This window comes from Adiantum capillus-veneris, chromosome 4, assembly GCF_014529385.1.
Source record: "Adiantum capillus-veneris isolate H3 chromosome 4, ASM1452938v2, whole genome shotgun sequence".
Taxonomy (NCBI): Eukaryota; Viridiplantae; Streptophyta; class Polypodiopsida; order Polypodiales; family Pteridaceae; genus Adiantum; species Adiantum capillus-veneris.
Genome location: NC_140934.1, coordinates 29,537,188 through 29,563,725, shown reverse-complemented (window position 1 = coordinate 29,563,725; position 26,538 = coordinate 29,537,188). Strand labels below are relative to the sequence as shown.

Below are 26,538 nucleotides of genomic sequence, written 5' to 3'. Positions count from 1 at the left end.
CTATAATGCATCCCAAGCCCAAAGATATGAGCAGCCTCTCTGAACGAAAGCATCCGTCCATCAGCATCCAACACATCAATTACACTGCAAATACCTTTTTGCGAGAGAAAATAAGCCTGTCTTGGAGAGCATTGAACAAGAGTTTGATCAAAAACCCGACTTCAATGTAAACTTTCTAACCGAAGCGAGTTGCCACATACGTCATCTCTACCATGCCACAACAAGTCCTGTGTTACTACTTTCCAATCTGCTACAAGACTGGAGGCAAAAGGACATCCAGGTATCATGGCCTGAAACTTACCAAAAACCACATCCCAATACGATGGCTGCCAATGGCCAAAAGCCGGTGTAGAAATCACATGAGAGCACAAAAACGCAAGCATTTGCGTCCAAGGCTGCTTTTGCTCAACCAATACCAATAACAATGTGGCCTTTCTTGCTATAACATGAGAACCTAGATGCAAAATATTCAAACCACCACAACGCTTCGGAGTACATAATTTATCCATCTCAAGCAAACGCAGACCCTTTTTCTGAGAAGAAGTAGACCAAAAGTGCTCCGATATCCGAGACATCAAAGCTCGAATACGAGGTGGCCAATGCAACATAGGCAAGAAAAATTGCACATATGCTACCAATATGGACTGTACTATTCTGAGTCTTACATGTAGCGGCCAAGTGGATAATTTCCAATAGTGTAATTTAGACCTCAATTTGAACCCAATCCAATAATTTTGCATTATTAACCGACCAAGCCAGCGGTTATCCAAGATGTCTCACGAATTGGTCAGGCTTTACTATCTCCCCTGGCCATAATACTAGTGCCAATCCATTTGATGCAACGGTAACAATTTAGATTTTCGAAAGTTTACTTGCAATCTTGCAGCCTGTCCATAAAGATGCAATGCTTTTATTATACATTGAACATCCTCCGGTGTATTTCTAGGCCAAAACATGGAGTCATCCGCATATGCTTGTGCCACAAAATGATCTGTAGATGGCAATTCCAACCCATGTAAACGCCCAGACACAGTCAAGGAATCCAAGTACAACAAAAGAAGGTGCATAGCAATAGCATACAACATAGCACTCAAAGGGTAACCTTGCCTAATCGATCTACCAAGATCCCATAATCGAGTCAACTCACCATCAATGATTCCAGTAGATTGACTATTCTCATATAGGAAATAGACCACTCGACACATCTTGGAACCAAAGCCCAAAGCCGTCATAGTCTGAGCAATGAAATCCCATTGAATCGTGTCAAATGCTTTCTCTATATCAACCTGCATGATAAGTACATCCTGTCCAATATATTTTGCATACTCAATCCCAACAAAAGCATTAGCAATATTATCCATAATTTGTCTGCGAGGAATGAATCCATATTGAGCAGGATGTATGCCTGAGAACAAACGATCTTTAATACGAGAAGCTATCATTTTCGACAACAATTTATAAACAACCGGCATAAGCGTGATCGGACGCCAGTGCGAGAAGTATTCACATCATGTCTTCTTAGGCAACAGTTTCACCAATCCTTCTTACCATGATTGTGGCAATGACTGTTTAGCCCATGCCTGATTAATCATGAAGAGTAGAGGCTGCTTAAGGAACTCCCAAAAGCGAAGGAAAAATTCAATTTTAAGACCGTCCCATCCAGGGGATTTCCAATGCCCAAGATGCAACAAGCTGTCATGCAGCTTAGCCTCATGCACATACGACAACAGTAGCTGTCTGGCTTGCAAAACTTCACTTGAAGGAACCCTAGTCCCAACAAAAACCTGTTGAAAATGATCAACCATGCAATCCGCCAATTGACCTTTATTGGCCGTCCATTGCTCAGTATCAATCTTAACCCTTTTAATAGACACAGATAACCTCGAATGATGCAAATGCTTAAAGAACCGCTTCGATGAATAACCTTTATCCATAAAAGCATATTGTCTTGATCTTACTTTCCATTTTTCAAGTTTCCTTCTGTTATTATGCATTGAAGAGGCTTTAGCTGCACATAATTCATCTTGTTTTGACTAAGTAAGCCGTGTAATATCTGCAATACTTTCCAAAGTTTGAGTAGTCATCTTATCTTCCTGCACTTTATCTCTCATCTGGTGCATGTACCATGAACCATAATCCTTTATGACTGCTTGAATCCGCATGACAAAGCGATACCAAGCCATATCCACATCTATAAACATATGAGAGACAAGTGGCGGAATCACTGTTTCAATCAAGGTTTGAAATGCCTCGTGCGAGAGAGAAGCATTATTAACACTAGTTTGGTACTAGAAATGACACTTTAGTGTCCTTTTTTTGCGAATTTAAATACAATGCTACATGAAATTTAGAACACATCTCAAGAAATGCTTTTGCAAACCTATAAAATGTTATTCAAAGTACTCATAGAAATTATAATCCCTCACTTTTGATCATAAACTCAATAGTAACTACACTCATGAAAAGAACCTACGCAAAACAGCATTCAGTGTTTCATTAAAATCCGTACTCTAGCCTAAGAAAAAATTGAGCAGGGTGCATGCAATAATCTGTGGTAACTACTTATATATGTGTTTGATATTTTTGCAATTGTCATGTGAGAAAAAAATTATTTGTGACTAGAATTAAATATAGAAAGTCCTGTGGGTCAAATATGCAATGTTCACACATTCAATGAAGAATCACAAAAAACGTTTAGTTCATCTAAATTTACAATGTCTTATGATGCATATATACTAGATCTACGACTCCATTACATAAAATGATAAATTTTAATGGTTATGCAAGCCACATTTGGTGATTTATGGCATATCCAAAAAACTGTGCATGTTGTAATTATGATTTTTTATTTATCAAAGATAAGCCTTAAAATAAAGTCCACTTTTGGATTTTTTTGTTCATCTCACTTATTTGTATACAAATACCTCATATGAACACAATTGGGAGATTTATATATATACACACTTTTATTAGTTTTTCATAGCAATGTTTTTCTTGCAAGAAACTATGCAACTTTTTTTTCAAAAAAATGAGCTTAAATTACAAGATGCCTATGAGTTTGAACCCTTGAAAAATGCTTAGTTGATTGGTATTGACCTATAGATACATTATACACCTAAGGTTTTGTCCCATAACCTTATCATGTTAATGAAAGAGGCCTTGAAGGACCAAAATTTTCCTCTTTGTCAGCATTTTCAAGATTTTGATCTTTTGATTATATCAAAAATTCAGTCCCATAACTAGGTTATGAAGCTCAATTTCTTGCTAAAATAAGTTTTTTCCTATCCATACACCTTGAAATCTATGCAGAATCTTATTTTGATGAAAAGTTATATTCAATTTATGAAAATTTTGTTAAAATTGCACTAGATTTCTATGATTTTTTCATCCTAAAACTTATCATTATAATCTTAATTTGGTATTAATTTTGGCAAAAGTAAAATTTGGCTATGTTCTTTACCTCTTAGCTGAACTAAGATATGAACGTGACCTATGAATTTTTTTTCTAAATTCACCAAATAATCATGACAAGTTGCTAGAAAAACGGGACACTTTAGTGTCTCAGGAGATTTGAGTGTCCGATTACAGAACTAGTGTTAATATGCAACAATCGCTTAGTAGGAAGCGAGGAATTTGTATCCAATGTCTCAGTATGGATCAAGAGCCAAAGAGGAAAATGATCAGATAGAGTAAAGGAGTGATCAAGCCTCATATCACATGCAAACATATCATATTGCTGAGAGCCAAGTACATACCATCGATCCAATCTAGCTCTATATTCCGAACGAGCATTATGAGCAAAAGTGTAGCCTCGCTCCAAATAATGAGAGCTAGCCCACAGATCCAACACTCTTGTGCCACTAATCAAAGCCTCCCATGAAGAACGTTCCAAGTTTAACATATGCGAATGGCCAGTTGTATTAACCGTATTTGCCGGCGCATTATTAAAATCCCCACACCAAAAAGCATGTGAACGCCAAGGATATTTGACCAAATCTTGCCAAAGACGAGATCTATGTGCCGAAGCAGTATAAGCATAAATACCAGCAAATTTGAAAACATTGCCTTGCACAAGACATTGAACAACCATCCAGCGTCCCACCGGGTCATTATGAGCCAACATCGACTGCAATTCATGACGGACCATCATTAAAACTCTCGAAAAAGAACCAGTACCAGCATAAGAAATCCAGAATCCTACATAATATAATGATTGACCAACAAAATCATGTTGATTATACTCCTGCAATACTACTATATCTGCTTTATTTGTATGTACATAATGCCAGATCAGCTTCCACTTATCATGGTTGCACATTCCACGCACATTATACGTCAAACATTTAATAGGAGAATGCATTTGTACAATATTTACAAACGATCCACGAGGCACAATCACAGCAGGAATCCATATGCATCCCTTGCTGGGGATTTTGATACATCGACAACGACGCAGATGTCGACCCAAGCAAAGCGTCTTTATATGAATGAACCACTTTATCCCACGCTTCAACCAGCGACTTATGATCATGGGATTTAGATGCAGAGGTTCCACCACCTCTTCCATCCATAGCAGGTACATAATTCCTTGAAATAGGCGAAACACGAGGTTTTGCCGGCTTCTTGGGAATTTGCCAACCATCATTAGACTCTACCAGCTTAGCTTTACCTTTATTATCAGTCTTCCCAGTAGTTCGCGTATTAGCCAGATTCTTAATGGAGTCTTTGCCTTGCTTGGCCTTCATGTTGCCATTAGACTCCCCCGTCTTCGGCTTCACAGACGAAGCAGACAGAGGAACAACACGAGTTCCGGTCATAGGAACAACAGATGGTGGTAGTTTAAACAAAGATTCGTGGCATTTAGACTGCATATGGCCAAATTTTCCACAACCAAAACAAGCACTTGCAAACTTCCCCTATTTAAGTTTAAATGGCCTTTTGCCTACCATTGGATCACCAGAGTCAACCGTAATTCCTGACGGTGTAGACATATCTGTATCCCATAGTACGCAAAATCTATTGGAATTAGTATCCAAGTTTGGGGGGCAAATCACTTTCCTGATTGCGCAGCCAAAATAGGCAAGAAATGTTTCATAGTCCTCGGAAATCCGACTATTTCCACCCAGACCGGGCACCTGTGTCGTATCAAGCTCTGATAATCTTTAGTAAGTGCCCATGGCAAAACATGTGTCATTTGCATGTTGAAAAACAAAGGCGACATTTCCAACAAGTGCGAACGAGCATCCATGTCTTCCAACAGCACCTCATAAAACCCGCGGGCAAAATACACCCCTCGAACTGCTTGTCTTTTCAACAAAAAGTCAACCCATTGACCTACATCTTGTGCCGATGGCATTTTGCTAGGGAAAAACAAAATAATGGCATTCAATGCATACTGTGCAACCGGATCCATCAACTGCTGAACCGGAATAATCACTTGAGTAGTGGGCTGTTGGCCTTCCCTACGCATCCCGAGCATCCACGAAATCCTCCGACAAACACTCTTTAATAATATGTGTAGCATCCATGGAGGAAAGGTCAACTTGTTTCCTACGCTTATATACAGCCTCTTCTACCATGACCAAAAAAACTTTCCCTTTGTACTGACCACACACACACACACACACATTTTTTTTGTAAATCATGATTTAATTTACAAGTGGGAAACCTCAAAACAAGGAAAACGCACAGGAAAAAAGTACAGTAACAGGAGCTTTATGATGCTCTAAAAGCTAGAAACAATCAAAGAAAATCCTGTAAGCTTCAAGAGAGATCTCACCCACACACACACACACTGAGCAGCAGAACAAGATGAGCGCAAACCCTAATCACCAACAACATAGGGGCAATGCAGTATATGCACAAAACAAAGACGCACACGCAAACAAGCAGAAACGCAGGCGCAAAACTGTTGCAGGCTGCAGACGGGCAGAACGGCACGACTGGCACCTGGCAGAGCAGGAAGGCGCAAGAGGAGGACCGCAGGTGCAGGCAGGGCGCGACCAGAACAGGCCTGTAACTAGCGCAGAAAACAGAAGCCAGCAGATCGCCGAACCACCTTGTACACACACAACCCCACACACACACACACACACACACACACACACACACACACACACACATATGTGTGTGTGTGTGCGCGCGCACATATATACATACATGCATGCTTCCTTATGGTTAAGGGTGATTGTAGCCTCTTCCCACAAGCTGTTAACTGCTGTGTTTTGAGTGTGAATATAGAGATTACTTGGATGTTCGTGGTGGTTAACTGCAGACTGGTTACCATTAGTTATACACACACTGCCTGCTTGTCTTTGTTCTAATCAGGTTATATTCAAACATTGTCTGAAAGTTGATGTAAGTTTAACTTTACCCACGGGCATTGCATGCAGAACACAATGCTCTTAAGAGCCATTCCTGGATTAAATGAATTAGGAAAGCTTCTTCTGGGTAAAGTTTCAATCTGGATACTTTTAGCTTTGGTTACCTGCAAGCATACACAAAAGATTTAAATTTAAGCATGGATTGGTGGATGTGCAATCATACTCTAAAAAAATTACACCATAACAGGACCAGTTGCAGAACAAGTTATGCTGCTAGAAAACATAGGGACATCTTTACTTGTTAGCGAGGAGCAGGTACGGCCCTTTATTTTTATGCTAGCTCAAAGCCTTAAGAGTTCTTTAGTGGCCTCTCCTGGTGGATGTGGACTTTCCTTGTCAGCTTTCTTGTAAGTTTTCTTCAGATCATTGAAGGATGATGTGATGGTAACAGCTTCCAGAATTGCATCATCTTCTGCTGGAAGCTGCACGAATTTTAAATCTAGAGGCACCAGAGCTCTATATTCGGCAGAACCCAACGCCAAATGCTTACACATTGGCAATGAATGGACGTAAACCCTTCATAGTTCTTCACACTGGTCTTGTAGAACTGCTAACACCAACAGAGGTTCAGGTGAGATTAATTTTATCTAGCATCGGTGTCATGTGGTACCTCATGCATTTTGTTTTAACTGTGACCCTGTTGTTATGGTAGTAGTGCGCTTCTTCATGGATATTTGTTTGACTCTGGATAATTTGAACTTTTGGTGCTAGCCGTGGGCTAAATCTTAGTTTTTGTGAAAAAACTGCTCTCTCAGCCTCTTACAAAACAGATCATCATACCTGCATTTTTCTTTGTAGAACTTTTTCCTAGTGCTATCTTTTGGATATTCTTAATCTTTTCTGCACCTTTTCATGGCGGGTGGCCAAGGCCAGTGTCTGAACTCCTCACAAACGCACAAAGCCAATAGATGTGTATCTCAAGACGTTGTTGTGCTTGATGCATGAAATTTTCAAAGTTATTCGGTTATGAGAAAGAGGGAGAGAGAATTTCCCTTGAATGTTCCTATGTGAAGTACCCCTCCACTTAAAAGTGAAGTCACCCTTCAATAGGAAATATCTGAAGCCTTAAAACTCCTTTGTAAGCTTGAAGAGGAAAGTTTCCTTTTAAATGTTGGATGTCAAGAGACCGCAAAGAGAGTCTTTGCTTTGGTTTGTGTCACTATGCTTGGAATGCTATAGCCCACCCTTGAAAATTTGGATTTTCTTTTTTGACTCTTTGATGTGTGTGAACCTCAGCTTAGTTGATTGAGCACTGAGCACCAAGAGTGCTCCTCTTGAAGCTTTGAAGCTTAAGGGCGTGGGAAGAGGGCCCTCGAGGCTTTGAGGATGGCTAGCGCGGGAAGGGGGGCCAAGCGGACCTGAAAAATACCTTCAAAAAGCAAAAAAATGCGGTGCTTCAAATCCGGCATGTGCACGTGGGAACCCAACCTTGTGGACCCACCCGGATTTCAAAACCCGATTGAAATGATCTTGATGTCTACCCGTGGTCCCAATACCAAAATTAGCATTGAACTCACGACCAGCCTTGCCAAATATAGACAATCCAACAAGGCTCAAGAAGTTGCTTGTGAAGTCTATCCAAAAGTAGTTATGATAAGCTGACTCTAGCAGTGAGAACACACACACACCTAAATATGGAAAGAAAATGGATAGGGGTTGAGGGAGCTCCCGGTGTCAAAATTCGGTGCTTGAGGGGTCTACGGGAAGCTAATCCCACACACATAGAATGTGGCGATTTGGAGCTTCGAGCGGAGAGTAATTAGAGGGAGAAGAACACACAAAATCGACACAAGAAATGCAACCTAAATGAAAACTAATACTTTCTAATTAATCTTGCCTAATCCATGGAGGGTAGACTTGACTATTGAGATATGCAATTAGGGAGATTAATTGGAGAATGCTAATCTCACCAAAGCTCTGATACCACTTGTAGAGTTAGGGTGGATCGTTGAGACTAGCATTCATGGTGTTCACATTCCAATGACAAAGTTAATTATAAGACTTGAATACGCAATGGAGATAGAGCAGAGTGTAGGCAAAAACCGGATTAAATGATTCAACTGAAAGTGCGTACAAAGGGCTTATTATATAGAGCTGGCTAAGGCATCTCATCTAGCATATCACTGATGACATCATACAAAGGCTCCAAATCAGCCCATCCAACTTGCAAACTCGTAGGTGACCTTTCAAGCCACTTTAGGGGTCCATTAACTAACTTTAGGTGAGTCCACACCCTCTAGTAATGACCATCATGGGTACCCACACCCTTGAGTACCTTTTCCACATGCTAACACATGGTTCTGTGCCACCTATGCATCCGAGTAGGATAGAGAAGATCCACACCAACATAGGACAAAGCCCACAATTCTCAACAATTAACATTCTACACATAGGATAAATATCAATCTTTGGTTAGAGCTTGGGGGGGCGGAGAGAGAAATGAAATGTTATATTAACGTCTTCAAAAGGCCAAAATGACTTATGAGACGAGAGCGTTACAATGTGGTGAATCTGATACAAAGTCAGAGTAACAAAATGAAATGACAAAAGTGATAAAAATAAAAGTACTATGGGATCCTAAACTCGTAGGCGTGAACTAAGCAGCTAGCTGGGGTAGCTAAATCACAAGTCACAAGAGATCCAACGTCGGTCGTTGGCGGATCTCATCAATCTCCACCATGTACAGCAGTTTGACCGGGCGTCGTGCATGTCGGGCCAAAGTGATCGGAATCCTCTGATGTAGCCTCCGTCGATGCTGTGTAGTCTTCCGCAGTCATGGGCGTCTTGATCTCCCCAGCTCAGTCGCTCGATCGATCAATGTGCCTCTGGTGTGAGGCGACAGACTCTGCTGTGGTAGTTGTAACGGACTTATACACTCCAAGTCAAGATTCTACCGCCACACAGCACAAATTCACTTCAAAACGGTTCACAATTGATTCGACACGGCCCGACGGAGTTCCGTGCCAAGAGGTATTGGCCCCAAAGACTAGCGCCCCTTTCGGTATTTCTTTTGATTAATCTTCGAGCAAAGTACATCTCCCACGTCGCTCTCAGACTCTGCGTCGAGATGCTCTGCAGAGGGAGCTCCCTTGGGTTCATTATAAAGGTTACAAGGGATGCCCCAAAAGCCTAAAATAAAGCAATTTTATCTCACAAGCTTTGCAAATTAAAGCAACTTGCATAGAATTTTTCCCATCAAGCTTTGCGTAGAAATTTCCCTGCTTTTTCTCATCACAAAAAGTCGGAATTTCCGTGTTGCTTGCTAGCGCTTTTTGCGGCGTGATTTACGAGGGTCCGTACGGTAGTGCCACGTCAGCCTGCAACGCAAAATCTGCCACGTCACCATTTCGGCCAGCTTTCTCGGGGCAGGGGTGTCTGTGTGTGTACAGGGTAGCCACGTCACCAGTTTGTGACATACCCCCCTCTTGAAAGCATTGTAATGGCGCTCGATTACGCTTGCAAAACAGACAGAGGCCATAAATTGTCTTAGCAGGCATTGATTGTTAGTACCGACGCACTAGGAACACACATCTAGCAAATGTACCAATCGACAGTCACATCACTTGACATCACAGGACATCACATGACAAATCACATTCAAAATTCATTCGAATCTCAAACCATGATCAATCGGCAACGTATTTAGCAATCGCATTTAGATCCAGTCGGGATCTGATAGATGCCCGATTAAGTAAATCCTTATTGCAATCACGTTTGTTGAGATCTTTCAGACCGAAATATTGCAGTCATTTTGTCTATCAGTTCCTGCACTTAAACAAGTCAAGAACAAGTCAGTATCATATTATCGGGAATTCCAATTCATAAAGTCATTACAGCAGAATATTGTCAGAACACAGTATCCCTTCTCAAAGAGACATCACTGACTTTAGTATTAGAAATCGAGGCAATTTGTTGACAAAGGAGCGGAGCGACTCTCCTCTTGTGCATACCCGCTGCACTAGATTCCGCCCAAGATGAGTTTGGGGTTCCATTTAGAATAGACTATGCTAAACCAAATGCTTCAAGGTAAAGATTTACAATCTGAGGAGTATCTGCTTGGTCCTCCTCCTCCATTCACTTTGCATCCAATGCGGAGTAGGTCTTAAATTTAACCAAGAACCGTCTTATCGCTTTACCTTTTATCTTTCTGTGCCAATATCTGTTCCGGAACGAGTATCTGCTTGTTTTCCTCCACTTTGGGTTGCTCACCTTGCTCCTCATCATCGGGCACATCGCCTTCAAAAGGCTTCAAGAGACTCACATGAAAAACATTGTGGATTCTCCAAGTATCAGGCAGCTTCAGTCCAAAGGAGACATCATTTATCTTTTCAGAAAATCTGGAAAGGTCCATAGTATCTCATGCTAAGCTTTCAAAAAAGCCGCTTTTTTCCCTTTTTCTTTTTCAAGCGTGCCTTCTCAGATCGTAAGAGCACCCAATCGTTCTACTTCAATTTCAAATCGCGACGATGTCAATCTGCCGCCTTTTTCTGAGATTTTTCCAAAGCCTTCCGGACCAAGTCCAAGTCCCTTGTGAACTGGTCGGCTTCAAAGAAAAATCTTAACTTTTGTGTTAAGGAAGGGTGGAACCTTCGTGGCAATTCAATGATCTCAAATGGCACCTTCCCCATCAAAGAGTTAATCGTGTTTCTGTAGGCATATTCCACCAAAGGTAAAAACCTTTCCCATGTAGTCTTTGAATCCAACGAAGAAGGCTTCAACAAATCCAGTACGACTAAAATTTCTAATCTTAGGTTGCTCATCTGTCTGCGGGTGGAAAGATGACGAGAACTGCAACCGCGTGCCGATGTTTTCCCAAATAGCCTTCCAAAACAAACTCGTGAATCTGGGTCCCTGTCGGAGACAATCGTCTCAGGCATGCCATGTAATCTAAAGATCTGGGCCACAAACAATCTCGCTAAGTGATCCAGCTTGACTGTTTTCTTCACTGGAATGAAATGAGCTTGCTTGCTAAATCTGTCAATAACAGTCCAGATACCATCGTGACCACTCTGTGTTCTTGGGAGATCAAAAATGAAATCCATTGCAATACTTTCCCAGGGGCGGGTGGGTATGGGCAAAGGTTGTAACAATCCGTGTGCTTTATGCCTGTCAAACTTGACCTTCTGGCATACCTAGAAACTGCGTACAAAATCGTCCACATCCTTCTTGAGTCTCGACCAAAAGAAGTATCTCTCTACACCTTTCAACGTGGTAGCAATGCCGCGGTGACCCGTAAAAGGTCGACAGTGGCATTCGGTCATAACCTTTTCTATCAACGGCCGTGTAACGTACAACATGGTTTTCTTCATCAAGTAGCCATCCCGAATGAAATATCCCGCTACTATCTCCCCATTCCGTATCCGAGTGAAAATATCTGCAAAATCTGTATCTGTGGCATATTGATCAACCATATCCTCGAAGCTCGTATAATGTTTCGCAGAAATAGCCAGAACCAACGGCTTCCGGGACGAAGCATCTGCCACCGCACATGGACAATCTGAAAGTGAAACTATGACAAGATGTTCGCCCACCGCATGTGCTTTTCCGATAGCTGCTTCTGTGACAAGAAGTAGCGTAAACTCTGATGGTCTGTGAAGACAGTAAAATCTGCTCCGAGTAGGTAATGTCGCCACTGAGTAAGAGCATGGATAACGGCCAAAATCTCTTTCTCATAAATCTATGCTGTCAATTCCGGCCTTGAAAACAATCGCCTTTCGTAGGCAATGACATGGCATTAAGACCGCACCCAGACTACGACCACAAGCATCACAATATACTTCAAATGACTTCTGCAAGTCCGGCAAAGTCAAAACTGGTCCTGTAGTCAATTTCTCTTTCAATGTCTGAAAGGCAGTCACCTCTGTAGATCCCCACGAGAAAAGGACTCCTTTCTGTGTCAAGATATGCAAAGGGGAAGCAACCTCTGCAAACTTTCTAATGCACCGCATGTAGTACGAACACAAGCCCAAGAAGCTTCTAACTTCATGGACATTCTTCAAATCAGGCCAATCACGGATAGTCTCTATCTTGGTCGGGTCCATCTGCACTCCTGCTGTTGAGACGATGTGTCCCAAAAAGTGTATCTCAGGTAGGAAAAATTCACTTTTCTTCGCATTAATCACCAACTTGTGATCTCGTAATGCCTGAAAGACCTGTAGTAGATATTCTGTATGTTCTGCCTCATCCTTGGAGAAAACTGATGTCGTCAAAGAAAGTGCCAACAAATAGTTTGTACTCTCGAAAAATCCCGTCCATTATCCGGTTAAATGTCGCAGGAGCATTGGTTAGGCCAAAAGGCATCACCAAAAACTCAAATAACCCAAAAGTCGTCCGAAAAACTGTCTTGTAGACATCTCCCGGCGCGATTCGGATATGATGATATACTCTCTTCAAATCGATCCTGCTAAAACACGAGGATCCCTGTAGTCGGTCATGAATATCATCTATCCTAGGAATCGGGAATCTGTTCTTGATGGTGATTTTATTGAGAGCTCTATAATCGATGCACATTCTCCAAGATCCGTCTTTCTTCAAAACCAACAACACCGGAGAGCAGTAAGGTGAAGTACTCGGCTGGATAAGATCCTTTTCTAAGAGGTCTTTCATGTGGTTCATAATTTCTTCATTCTGGGCTCGGTTCACACGGTAAGGTGGCTGGTTCGGTGGTATGCTTCCAGGTATCAGATCAATGGTATGATACTCAGGACGAGCTGGTGACAACTCGCTTGGCAGGCCCTCTGAAAAGCAATCCGCATGAGTGTGGAGAAAATCTTAGCGTTCTTTATCAAGGTCAAAACATATTCGACCTTCAATCATCATTCAGTTCTCTCCACAAAATTGAGAAGCTGAATTTCATCAAGTACAATCTCTATGCCCTTCATTTGTCAAAGTTGCTTTCTCAACCTGATAGTCAACCACGACATTGTTCTTATGGTACCAAGGGATTTCGAGGAGGACGTCACAACCTCCCAAGGACGTCACATTGTTCTTGTGCTTAAACACCCCTGACATTGCAAACAAAGTTTTCCAATGATCGGTGTAATGGCATCATCCCATCCGGGTGCTGCTGAACTACCTCCGCTTGTGGCCTCAGCCTGTCGGGCGTAATCCCAAATCGAGCTTCCAATTCAAGTGAAAAGAATTTGGCCTTGGCTCCTCCATCAAAGAAATTGAGGGCTTCCTGTTCTTTCACTTTGCCCTAGGTGCGGCAAAGTTTGTATTTTCGTTCATCTGATTCGGTTTGGGCCCCACGTAATGTGGTACCAGTTATGTTTTCATCTGCCTTTTCTGCCACATTCCTCTGCTGCTCTAGAACTCTTTGGCCTGTCTGCAGTCTGTTCTTGCTATGTCTTTTTGGAGCATTTTGCGGAGATGTGCCCATGTTCCCCGCATCCAAAACAGTTCCCCTCTTTGAGATAGATAACCCGTTCTCTAAGAGTCTATCGGGGACGTGTATCTTTCTTTATTTGTTATGGGAACTCTTTCTCTTTCTACTTTCTACTTTCATTGGGAGAGGTCTGTTGGGTTCTCTGTGTCGAGATCTCATTAGTGGGGTAAGTCAAAATTCCCAAATGTATCGCAAAACCCCGTTTCACATTACCCATAAATTCTTCAAAAGAATTCAACTTCTGTTCCAAGGAGTAGTCTCAGATCTTTGTAGGAAGTCCGCAACAAAACCGCTCAATCTGCTCCTTAAACAAGACCTTCGTAAATGAAGAGGCTGGTAGAAAAGAGTTCCAAAATCGCTCGCAATAAGCGTCCAAAGAATCTCCCTTGGTCATCCGAAGATGATTCCAAGCAGTTCCTATATCTCGTTCGTACTCCCGAGTCAGCCAAGAAGAAATAAAAAGCCTTTCAACCATTTAACCGGAGCTTCCCTTCTTAGTAGAAGAGTGAACCACCATGCTTGAGCATCACGGAACCCAGAAAAGGATTGAAATCGAGTGTCCACCTCCTTTAAATTCTTTTACTTTCTTGCTTTTATCTTCGAGGAAGTCATACTGGTTGGCTTTATAGAAATTCTTCTTCTTTGCATAAAATCTGTGATCGTCGGAGTCCGAACTATCCGAAGACGAGTCCGAACTGTTAGAAACTGGCAAAACTTAGGCTTCTTTGCCTTTTTCTTGCCCTTTCCGAAGCTTTGCTTGTCCACGTCTTTCTGCAAGTACAGGTTCTGCTTTCTGCACTTGTCTGTCTTTTCGGCTTTACTCCCTACCTGAGAGGAGAAGCAATGGCCACACGCCATCTCAAGTAAATCTTATTAATCAGGTAATCCTTCAGGTGTATTACCAATCTCGGGTCCTTGGAGTACTTAATCAATCTGTTCACACATATGCCAATCTGCAGTTGACGTTTGTACTCCTTTTCTGGCAAACTTGTCTGATTTTTTTTTTGCCCAAATCTTCATTCTTTTCTGCAGTTTTCGTGCCGGATCTTCAACTTTTCTTTGCCTTCCCACTGAGAGGTGTCATCTGTGTCAAATTCGTCATGAGAACCCATGTGTAATCTGGGATTCTTAATGGCTTTATACCCTAAAAGACAGAGCGATGAAGATGGGAGCGCGGGGAGTGGCTAATAAGTCCGGTATCGGGACACGAAGATTCTTTCCCAAAAGCTGTGTGCGCTGGAAAAAGGATCGGATCCTCCGGAAGAAGAATCTTTCTGCGCTCTGATACCACTGTAACAGACTTGGACACTCCAAATCAAGATTCTACCGCGACAACACAAATTCACTTCAAAACATTTCACAATTGATTTGACACAGCCCGGCGGAGTTCCGTGCCAAGAGGTATTGGCCCCAAAGACTGGCGCCCCTTTCGGTATTTCTTTTTATATTGATCTTTGAGCAAAGTACAACTCCCACGGGTGCTCGCTCTCAGACTCTGCGTCCAGATGCTCTGCAAAGGAAGCTGCCTTGGGTTCATTATAAAGGTTACAAGGGATGCTAAAAGCAGAGCCCCAAAAGCTTGAAAATCAAAAGCCTAAAATAAAGAAATTTTATCTCACAAGCTTTGCAAAATAAAGCAACTTGCGTAGAATTTTTCCCATCAAGCTTTGCATAGAAATTTCCCTGCTTTTTCTCATCACAAAAAGCTGGAATTTCCGTATTGCCTGCTAGCGCTTTTGCGGCGTGATTTACGGGGGTCCATACGGCAGTGCCAAGTCAGCCTGTAGCGCGAAATTTGCCACGTCACCATTTTGGTGAGCTTTCTCAAGGCGAAGATGCTCTCTATAGAAGCCATCTTCGTGCCCAGCTCCTGTGCTGGCTGTACCCATGTCCTCCTGGTGTCTAGCTAAGTCAGGTCCTGGCGGATGAGCCTGGTGGTCTCGGACTTTGTAAGGGTCAGAGAGGGTGCATCTTGTAAGTGCTGGAAGGGAGGCAATCTGTCTATACTGAACCCATGTGCCTGGAACCATGACGTCATCTCCCCATACCAACATGTTGTGTCTCCCTGCCTGGCTAATTGTCGAGAGGACGTCTATGAGAAGTTCCCACAAGCGGTGTATGAAGGAAACAGATCTGGTGAGCACCTCAACTACTAGTGGGGGGGCAGCTAGCTCTGCTCGGAGAATGGCACGTGGTACTGAAGCCTTGGCTCTAATGAGCCGCGAGATGATAGAGACCAGAGGCTTCTCCATGTCCCCCCATCCACTAGTGCGACCCGTTCTCCCGTGATGATCCAATGAAGGCCCCCCTATCTCAGCTCCATAGAGCAATGCAAAAGCCACCAAAGTGTCAAAGAGCCAGAGCTTCGTCCGAGGCTCTTGAAAGTGAACGTGTGAACACATCCTTTCCAGTCTTCCCAATGCCGAATGGGCTCTGGTCAATCTAGTCTCTACTGCTCTCCTCAAAGAAAATGCTGGTCCACTAAAAATCACTCCAAGGTAAGTGTAAGCATTTGTATATTCCACTGTCTCTTGACCATATGTGAATGTGGGCGCTGACCTCCTGATCCACTGTGGGGTGGTATTAGATACCATGAACTTGGTTTTACCAAGGTTGACAGACAAGCCACTCTCATTGGCAAACCTATGCAAAGCATCCAAGTGACGTTGCATCCCCTCCGGAGAGTCGGAGATCAACACAATATCATCAGCATATAACAATAGCGGTATCCATGTCCCTGCCAACGGTGCACCTCTATCACCATCTCTCAATGTAGTCAGAAACCTCATCCACATACATACCAAATAGAGTAGGAGAGAGTGAGCAGCCCTGCTTCACCCCAATAGTGGAGTGAACCGGTTTAGATAGACCCTCTAAGGTGCGTACATGCCCTACTACTGATCTGTACAATGCCATAGAGAGAGAGAGAGAGAGAGAGAGAGAGAGAGAGAGAGAGAGAGAGAGAGAGAGAGCATCTTCCAGGGATAGGTACTACAAATCATCGTGATGGCTGTGAGAAGATCCCACCTCAAATCAGGGAAAACCTAATTCGAGAGCATTTCTTTGCAGCATCCAGTGCACCTTTGAGGGGGTTTCACAGGATGCCTTGCAAGATGCATTACTTGGGGACCTTGGCGACATTCCAGGAGATGGAGGGATGGGTTCTTGCTCTCAGACTATTGTGCCCTCCAGTGCCGGCACTAGTAGGAGAAGAGCTCAAGTAGCAGGGCATGATGAGGAGGAGAGTAGGGATAACCAATCTACCGCTCCCACCAATGCACCGAGGCAGGCCACGTTGCCTTCGCGCATGAACTCTCAGTAGAGAGAGAGAGAGAGAGAGAGAGAGAGAGAGAGAGAGAGAGAGAGAGAGAGAGAGAGAGAGAGAGAGAGAGAGAGAGAGAAATGAAATGAAATGAAATGTTATATTAACGTCTTCAAAAGGCCAAAATGACCTATGAGACCAATCAGTTACAAAATAGTGAATCTAATACCATGTCTGGGTACAAAAGAACTAGAAAAGAACTAGAAGTGGAACAAAATACTACTACTACTACTACAATCTAAAACTACGTGGGTGTAGCAGCTGATACAATAGGTACCCGGTAAACTGGATGTAACAGTGTGTGAAACAAAGATGGAAGAAATGGTGAGGATCCATCCTCATCTGCACTCTGGATGTCGAGATAGTATGGCTCGAATCTTCTGTTGTAGTCTCTGTCGATGCTGTGTAGCTCCTCTCCTCAGTCGCGGTCGTCTGTATCTCTGTAGCTCCAATGCTCGGTCGATGAGAGTGCCAGTAGTGGTCGAATGAGTGTGGGACGAGCTCTGCAGTGGTGGCTGCTCCTCTGGCTGTCCCATATCTAGTGAAAAGAAATCTGTAATGTGTCTCTGGGACTGCCTCTCTCTAGCTCACCCCAGTAAAGTGTCTCTATACCTGTGTAACTCAAGTAGATATAGTCCAAGACATCTCTGAGCCTCATAACTCATGACCCTAGATAGAGGACCAAAACCCTCTCTGAATAAGCAGTGGAAACGCCCCCGTATCTCATAGAACACTGTGCAATGACATATGTAGTGCAACTCTGTCTCTGGCTCTCTCTGGCATAATCGGCATATCCTGCTGTCTGCTGGTGTCCCTCTGAATCTACCAGTCTCAATCTCGAGCTGATGTGAGGATGTGCGTATCTGACCAATGGCACAACGCAAACCATGAGACATATGTGTGTCCATGTAGCTGGGTCGAATCACAAACCCATCTCCTGTGAGGTGGAGAAGATGCTCTCTATAGAAAGCCATCTTCGTGCTCGACTCCTGAGGCGGCTCTATCCATGTCCTCCTGGTGTCGAGCTGGATCAGGTCCTGACGAATGAGTCTAGTGATCTCCACCCGTGTAAGAGACAGCGAGGGTGCCTGAAGAGAATATTGGAAAGGGGGCAACCTGTCCATGGTGAAGCCATGCGTCTGAAACCATGAAGTCATCTGTGCATACCAGCATGAAGTGTCCCCTTGTAGAGCTAACTGTCTGGAAGACTTAAGGGCCAGTCTAGCATATCTGTCTCTAGTAGTATCCCATAGGCTGTGCACAAAGGACACTGATCTGGTAAGCGCCTCAATCTCCATGGGGGGGGCAGCTAGCTCTGCTCGAATGATCGCGTGAGGTACGGAGGCTTTGGCTCTAATCAATCGGGAGATCATAGATACCAAGGGCCTCTCCATACGTCTCCAACCATCCTGGCCTACAGAAGGTCCCCATACCTGTACCCCATACATCATAGCTGAGGCTACTAAAGTATCAAAGAGCCATAACTTTGTCCGAGGTTCCTGGAACTGAACCTGCGAACACATCCTCTCCAAGCCTCCCAAGGCCGCATAAGCTCTGGTCAGTCTAGTCTCTGTTGCTCTCCCCAAAGAAAACCTCGGCCCAGTGAAGACTATCCCAAGGTAAGTGTATGCATCTGTATACTCCACAATCTCTTGACCATACGTGAAGGTCGGTGCCGATCTCCTGATCCACTGCGGTGTGGTGTTAAACACCATGACCTTGGTTTTACCAAGGTTTACAGACAATCCACTATCCTCTGCAAAACTGTGTAATGCATCCAACTGTCGCTGCATACCCTCTGGTGAGTCAGAGATCAAGACAATATCATCAGCATATAACAACAATGGGATCCACGTCCCTGCCAGCTGGGCACCTCTATCACCCTCTCTGTCAATGTAATCAGACACCTCATCAACATACATACCAAATAGAGTAGGAGACAATGGGCAACCCTGTTTCACCCCGATAGTGGAGTGAACTAAGTCAGATATCCCCTCTGGGGTGCGTACATGTCCCATCACTGATCTGTATAAAGCCATAATCCCCCAAATCAACACTGTGGGCACCCCCATCTCCTGCAGTCTGCGCATCAGTCGAGCTCTCGGTACCATGTCAAATGCTTTGCGGAAATCCACAAAGCTACAATAAATCCGTCTCCCATGTGACCTGCCCTCCTCAATGATAGCTCTGAGTGTCAGAATATGGTCAAGAGTGGAGAAACCCCTCCTGAAACCTGCCTGTCCCTTTGCCCGTACACCCTCACCCTCTGCCCAGTTACTCAACTGCTGCTCAATAATGGATGCATACAATCGTGCCAGTGTGTGTCCAACCATAATAGTGCGGTAATTTCCAGGCTCTGTAGGATCACCTGCCTTGAATATAGGCACAATAGTAGACAACCTCCAAGTCTCAGGTAATACCTCACACATGGCACGATTGAACAACACTGCAAGAACCTCCATCAGCATATCCCTAGCATGTATAAAGTGCTCCGCTACTAGACCGTCATGATCGTAAGCCCTCCTGGTCCTCATCCTGTCAATGGCTCTCTTTACCATCTCAGTGGTAAAGAAGGTGCTCGTAGGTGGACATGGCTCTGTAGGATCTGGAAGGGGATCCTGCCCAGGAACCGTATATAACGATGTCGCATACTGGCCCCACACATCAGGAGAAGTAATCACTGGGGGAGGGGAGTGCTCATGGAAGAGTCGCCATGCCTCGCCTGAGTCTCTACTCAAGAACAACTGATACAAGTCTCGCTCCATCTGGGCGAGGTAAGCTCGTTTCTTCTTTCGCACAAGGCGCCGGAAAGCAATCCGCGACTGTCTGTAGGTGATGACTCCTAAATGAAGATCCCTCTGAAGCTGGGCTCTCATCTCTCTGCACTCCTCATCATACCAACTATTCTGGGGCATGCTCCCAGAATGTCGCCTCCGATCCGGTTGAGTGTGTGGGTATGCCTCTGATGCTGCATCATGTAGTGTCTCAGTCAGTAAAGTAGTGCACTCCTCTACTGAGAGGCCTGGAACAACTGTGCATAGACGATCCCAGATCGCCTCTGTATAAACCGAGTCAGTCTCTGGTGTAAATGTATAACGGGTGTGTGACCTGCCTCCTGATTTCTGGGTTGTACTAAACTGAAAAGATACGGACAGTGTCAAGAGAGCATGATCCACTGCTACGCCCACTGGTCTGGCTCCCACTGTGAAATCCTGAATACAAGGAATAAAGCTCGGCTGTGTCATAACATAGTCCACTGTACTGGCCCCATGTCTGTGTGGAAAGCATGTGAAGCCTGCTGCTCCAGGAAACCGCTGTAAGCCATTAAGTATGGCTAGCCCATGTGTAGTCGTCATCTCCGTGAGGTATCTCCCATACTCAGAGAGAGAGAGAGAGAGAGAGAGAGAGAGAGAGAGAGAGAGAGAGAGAGAGAGTGAGAGAGATGGAGATTGCTCGCACTCTTGTAGAGTGCAATATTGCGTTCAACGTGCTTCTAACAGATCAATGGAAGAGGATGGTCAGAGCCATTTCTCAGGTTGGCCCCACGCAGTCGTGCACTGGCTTGGATTACAACAAGATGCGTACAAGTATGCTAGATGAGTAGAAAGCACTCATTGACAAAGCAGTCACCCCAGTAAAAGCTTGGTGGCAGACTTTTGGGTTTTCCATCATTTCTAATTGTAACTAAGTCAGACTTTGTAAATAATGAATTTATTTACGAGAAAAGAATTATCTAATTAGTTGTGTGCACACCAGAATAGACCTAGCAGTTCTAAGGCCTCAGGTGAGCCTAAATGCGGGCTAGAACACCTCAGAGGGACCTTAGCAGAAATTACCCCGAAGCCCTAGTGATTGGGAAATCGGGTCTTCAGAAAGGGGTAAGCAGTAGCCTCAGATTTTAGGCTCAGGAAAAATACGCGCGTCAGTACAAGCACATGAATGAGATGGGGTCCTTAGAACAGTGACCCTAAGGCTAATAAAGCTAATAAAGCCTTAGGGTAAGTTTCGTGAAATTAAATTTAACGGTCCGTGCCCGGGCGGGCGGCCGGACAAGTGTGAACAGGTAAAGGCGGTGCAGTGCCCGTGCGGCATTGCGCCGACAGACCTTTGGTGTTCTCATAAAAGAATCATTGGTAGCAGTTGTTAGTTAGTTGCACATTTTTTTAATTAATGAGCTAGAAGTTTTTAAAGTCAAAAGTTGAATGGTTTTTAAGTTTTTAAAGTAAGTGTGCCAAGTGGCACACTTACCAATGCAAACTAACTCTCTCTCACTCTCACTCTCACCCTCTCTCTCTTCCTAGCGCCCCCTCTCCCTGATGGCTATTTAGGAGCCCCCCCTCCCCCATTTTCAGGGCTGGCAGTGTACCTACCCCCCCCTAATGTGAGCGTGCTCTACGCGGTGGAGCCCTCCATTGAAGCTTGAGAGCAGCCCCTTGCGACATATGTGGTAGCCTTGTGCTCCCATTGTCAAGAATAAGGGATCTCACAGTCATAGACACCTTCAGGTGAAGTTTCATCGCGAGAAGCTGCCATAGACGCTCTCTTAGCAGAGTGCGGCTGCTGAAATTCTCTGTTTTCAGCCCCTAATCACCTCGACTAGGGCTGTTTTCAGCAGATCAGCCATAGAAATTCTCTTCTCTCTCCTTATCCGAAGTCTACATCAAGTTTGGCGCGATTCCATCGCGAAGAAGACCTCTGTTTCGGCGTAGGGGTGTGCACAGGTAAGAATTTCAGGTTATGTGCAGAAAATTACAGCAAGCATGTGCGTGTGCATTTTGCTTGTTTCTCTTTTGTGTTCGATGCATGAATGAATGAGCATGAAGGCAACACATAACGGAAGATGGACTCTCCTCTGTGAGAGCTTCCGATGAGCTGTTTCGGAAGATAGACTCTTTTCGAGAGCTTCCAACCAGTCTCGCAGAAGAGGGGAAATCCCCTAAGCAGTAAGAAAGTGGAAACACTTTCTCAGTCAGTAGTCAGAACAGAACAGAAGAAAGAATAGAGGACGGGCGTATGCCCCGTTCCTGTGCTTGTAAAGATTCTCCCTTAGTAATAAAGATATTCTCTTTATGGGGGGGGACCAGCCCATCTTCTGGTCCCCAATGAAGTGTCAAGTTTTCTCGCTCCATCTAATTCTCTTGAGTATTTGAAGTGCAATTAAACGTCAGTTTACGCTTCCGTATTTTTGTGACAGTGGTATCAGAGCAAGGTCCTCTCTCTCTTCCTGAAGGGATTGACGACTCTTGGCAGATTGCAGAAATGGGAGGACGCGAGATAGAGTTATCTCTCCTTCAACAGCAGGTGGAAGAGTTGCAGAAAGCTCTCTCCCATCCAGAAGTCCAAAAGATTCTCCATACTCTTGAAAAAGGGAAGGAGAAAATGCCGATGGGGTCGGGAGAAATCCCGCAGAACCCAAAGGCGCCACAACCAAGAAAAGATCCTTTGATTGGAACTTCCCGCATGCACGAGAGGCAGAAGAAATCTCCAGAACGTCATGTGCGGTTTAATCCAAAGGTTCAAGAGCAGGACCCCCCTGATTCCCCTCAATTCTCTTTCATGAAGGATCTGGAAGACATAGTTTCTCCGGAAGACATGTTTCTCGACGATCCGTCGCAGCAAGAAGTACATTCAAGGGAAAGGACTCTTGTCCCCAAGGAGTCTAAGCATCGAAAGAAGGAGCACCATAAGAAGAAGCACCACAGGCAGAAAACATTCAAGTCGGGAGATAAAGATGTGAAATTCGACACCTACAATGGACGGCGTGATAGTGACAAAGCTTTGGCTTTCATCCGCCAATTTGAAGTTGCATTTGCTGAAGGGAATTTTAAAGAAAGATCCAAGCTTCGCCATGTTAGTTTGTACCTGAAAGGCACCGCCAGCAATTGGTGGTTAACCCTTATCCTGGAAGATCGCAAACCCCAAGATTGGACCGCTTTCAAGAAGGAGTTCTACGCACAGTTCCTTCCTCCAGACTATGAGGAAGAGGTAAAGAAAGAATGGGATCGACTTTCACAGTCAGAGAACGAAACTGTTCCACGCTATGTGGATAGGTTTTGGGACGTTCTCTTGAAAGTCACTCCATTCAAGAAGATTGACGATTCGGAGAAGATGCGCAAGTTTGAAGCAGGTTTGCATGAAGCCTTCCAAAAGGCTATGAAGCTTTACCCTCGAGGTAATTTGCAGATACTTATGGAATCAGCCCGCATAGCTGATGGAATACATGACAAGGGTACTCCCAGGAAGATGGAGCAAAGCACTTACCATGCTAAGCAGAAGGCTCTCCATGAGCAGCCTACCTCTTCTACTTCTTCTCAAAAGAAGAAAAGAACCGCCTCCGAAGCAGAAGCAAAGCCAAATCAGCCCAAGAAAGGGAGATCTCTCTCTCCTGCTGAGTTGCGAACATACATTAGTGAAGGAAGATGCTTCAAGTGCGGACAAGTTGGTCATATGAAGGGTGATTGTCCTACCAAACCTCCACAACCACCCTCTTCCAATGCAGTCCTAGATGTACAGGGAAATACAACCAAGGATGGAAAAGAAAGAGCTCTTCTCAAAGCATGGGGTAGTATCAACAACCAGCGGGCTCTTATTTTGTTTGACCCTGGTAGCACAGACAACTTCATCTCTACCAAGCTAGCTGACGACCTGAACTTGCAGCCCAATCGTTTGGGAGTCTCTATTCAAGCGCAATCTGCTTTCAAAGGGCAGAACTCAAACTCTACTCCAATCATAGGGAAGTTGAATCTAAAGGTCGACGACTACAAGGATCAAGAGTCTTTCTTACTAGCTTCACTTGAAGGATGCGATGTTATCTTGGGAATGCCTTGGCACTACAAGATGCATCCCATTCCTGACTATGTTCAGAAAACCTTATCTTTTGCTCATAAAGGAAAGGAGTATCTTGTACTTGCAGATGCAGGTGATTGGCGTATTCCTATCGCCAACCACATTGCCATCAAGAAAGAAATGAAAAAGTGTGTTTCAGCGTACTTGATTTTTGCAAGAGAGAGAGATGTGTCTGTTCCACAACTTTCTTCCTCTTTAGAGCAAAAACGACTTAAGTTAATAGAAAGATTGTTTTGCAGATGAACTTCCAAATGAACTCCCACCTTCGCGACCTGAGGATCATACCATTGACTTGATCCCAGGAAGTTCTCCTCCAAATCAGCCCCCTTATCGAGTTAGTCTAATGCAGCAAGAGAAAATTCTCAAGCAGGTTAACGAACTTTTGGAGAAGGGCTTAATAAGGCCTAGTACTTCTCCATATTGTTCACCTGTCTTGCTAGTACAGAAAAAGGATGGCACATTCCGCATGTGCATAGACTATAGATCTCTAAACAAGATCACAATCAAGAATCGATTTCCAATCCCTCGGATTGACGACATTCTTGACAAGTTACAAGGAGCAAGTGCCTTTAGTCGTATAGACTTGAAGAGCGGTTATCATCAAATCCGCATAGCTCCTCAGGATGTGCATAAGACTTCATTTAGAACAACCTTCGAGTTGTATGAATTCTTAGTGATGCCTTTTGGACTCACTAATGCACCAGCTACATTCAACAGAATGATGGATAGAATCTTCCACTCATATAGAAGTTTTACCAGCGTTTTCTTTGATGACGTTTTAATCTTCTCAGAGACGGAAGACGAACACTATAAGCATCTCGCCTTAGTGTTTGAAGAATTACGCAAACACAAATTATTTGTGAATGCTAAGAAGAGTGAGTTCTTTCTAAAAGAAATCCACTATTTGGGCCATATAGTATCTCACAACCAGGTGAGAATGGACCCTGATAAGATTCAAGCAGTTGTAAAATGGCCTACGCCAACTACAGTTCATGATGTACGAAGTTTCCTTGGCCTCTGTTCTTATTATCGGCGTTTCATTCGAGCTTTTGCCGCGATAGCAGGTCCCCTCCATGACCTGACAAAGAAGCGGATTCCATTCCATTGGGGGTCTGGACAAAAACAAGCTTTCGAAAAGCTTAAGTATCTACTCAGTCACGGCCTGTTCTCACCGTCCCTGATCTTCGCAAACCTTTCGAGGTATACTGCGATGTATCTGGAGATTGTGTAGGAGCAGTTTTGAACCGAGAGGGTCACGCGATAGCCTATGAAAGTCGGCGCCTTAGAGATGCAGAGTTGCATGCCTCCATATACGAAAAAGAGCTAATGGCAGTAATTCATGCTCTTTCCATTTGGAAACACTATCTATTAGGAGCTGATTTTATTATCAAGACAGATCATCAAAGTCTTCACTACTTTCTCACACAGAGAAAGTTATCAGAAAAGCAGATGCGATGGGCCAACTTTCTTTCAATGTTTCATTTTCAGATTTTACACACTTCTGGAACAAAGAATGCAGTTGCAGATGCTCACTCCAGGCGTCCAAAGATCAATGCACTAACAACAATTTATCATGAGGAACTAGAATCTCTCAGCGAGATGTATCCTCAAGATCCAGACTTCGCCACAATTTGGGCAGATCTTCAAGCCGGTCACTCAAAGCCACCTTATTCTATCAGGGATAATACACTATCGTCAACAAGCAATATGCATAGCTCAGCCCTTACGACAAAAGGTGATGGATGAAGCACATAATTCTCCTTATGCCGGGCATCGGGGAATTGCTTCCACCACTAGTGCCCTCGAAAGGTATTTCTTTTGGCCAACACTCCGTGCGGACATTGAAAAATATGTACGTGAGTGTTTAGTCTGCCAAAAGGTAAAATATGACATACATAAAGTTTATGGCAAGCTTCAGCCGCTCCCTGTGCCTAACACGCCATGGGAAAGTATTGCCATGGATTTTATTACGGATCTTCCTCGATCCAAGAATGGAAATGATGCAATCTGGACTATAGTAGACAGATTCAGTAAGCAAGCCCATTTTCTTCCAGTAAAGAAGACGATCAAAACTGATCACATGGCTAGAATATTTCTAGCTCAGATTTTTAAACACCATGGATTGCCAAAGACTATTGTCAGCGATAGAGATCCCCGCATGACTAGTCTATTTTGGCAGGCATTGTTTGAAAACTTGGGAACTAAGCTTGATTTTTCATCAGCTTATCATCCTCAAACAGATGGTCAAAGCGAAATCGCTAATGCCACTGTTTTAGATCTTCTCAAGTGCTATGTTTCGGAACGACAATCCGAATGGGAACAGTACTTACCAATAGTTGAGTTTGCGTATAACAATACCATACATTCCTCAACTGGTAAAGCCCCCTTCGAAATTATTTACGGGAAGCCACTCTTACCCTACTATTATGGTGACCAAAGAAAACATCTTCGCCGCAGATGAATTTGTGCGCAATATTGATATTGCCCATCAACAAGTAAAGCAAGCAATTCTTCGTACTCAAGAGCAACAGAAGAGAAAAGCAGACAAGCACAGAAGGAATCTCAATCTTGAAAAAGGACAATATGTCCTGCTTCGGTTT

General features: G+C 43.9%; 1 protein-coding gene across 2 annotated transcripts in view; it reads left to right on the top strand.

Annotated features, from left to right (window-relative positions):
• Positions 1-26,538, top strand: part of LOC147458933 (Peptidase family M48 family protein) — a 97,611-nt gene that overhangs the window by 51,390 nt on the left and 19,683 nt on the right. For both annotated transcript variants that reach the window (XM_086510356.1, XM_086510357.1), the window contains exons 3-5: positions 6,393-6,450; positions 6,571-6,638; positions 6,775-6,954. In XM_086510356.1, coding sequence (XP_086366482.1) covers positions 6,393-6,450; positions 6,571-6,638; positions 6,775-6,954 — 306 coding nt within the window. The remainder of the gene's footprint in view (positions 1-6,392; positions 6,451-6,570; positions 6,639-6,774; positions 6,955-26,538) is intronic.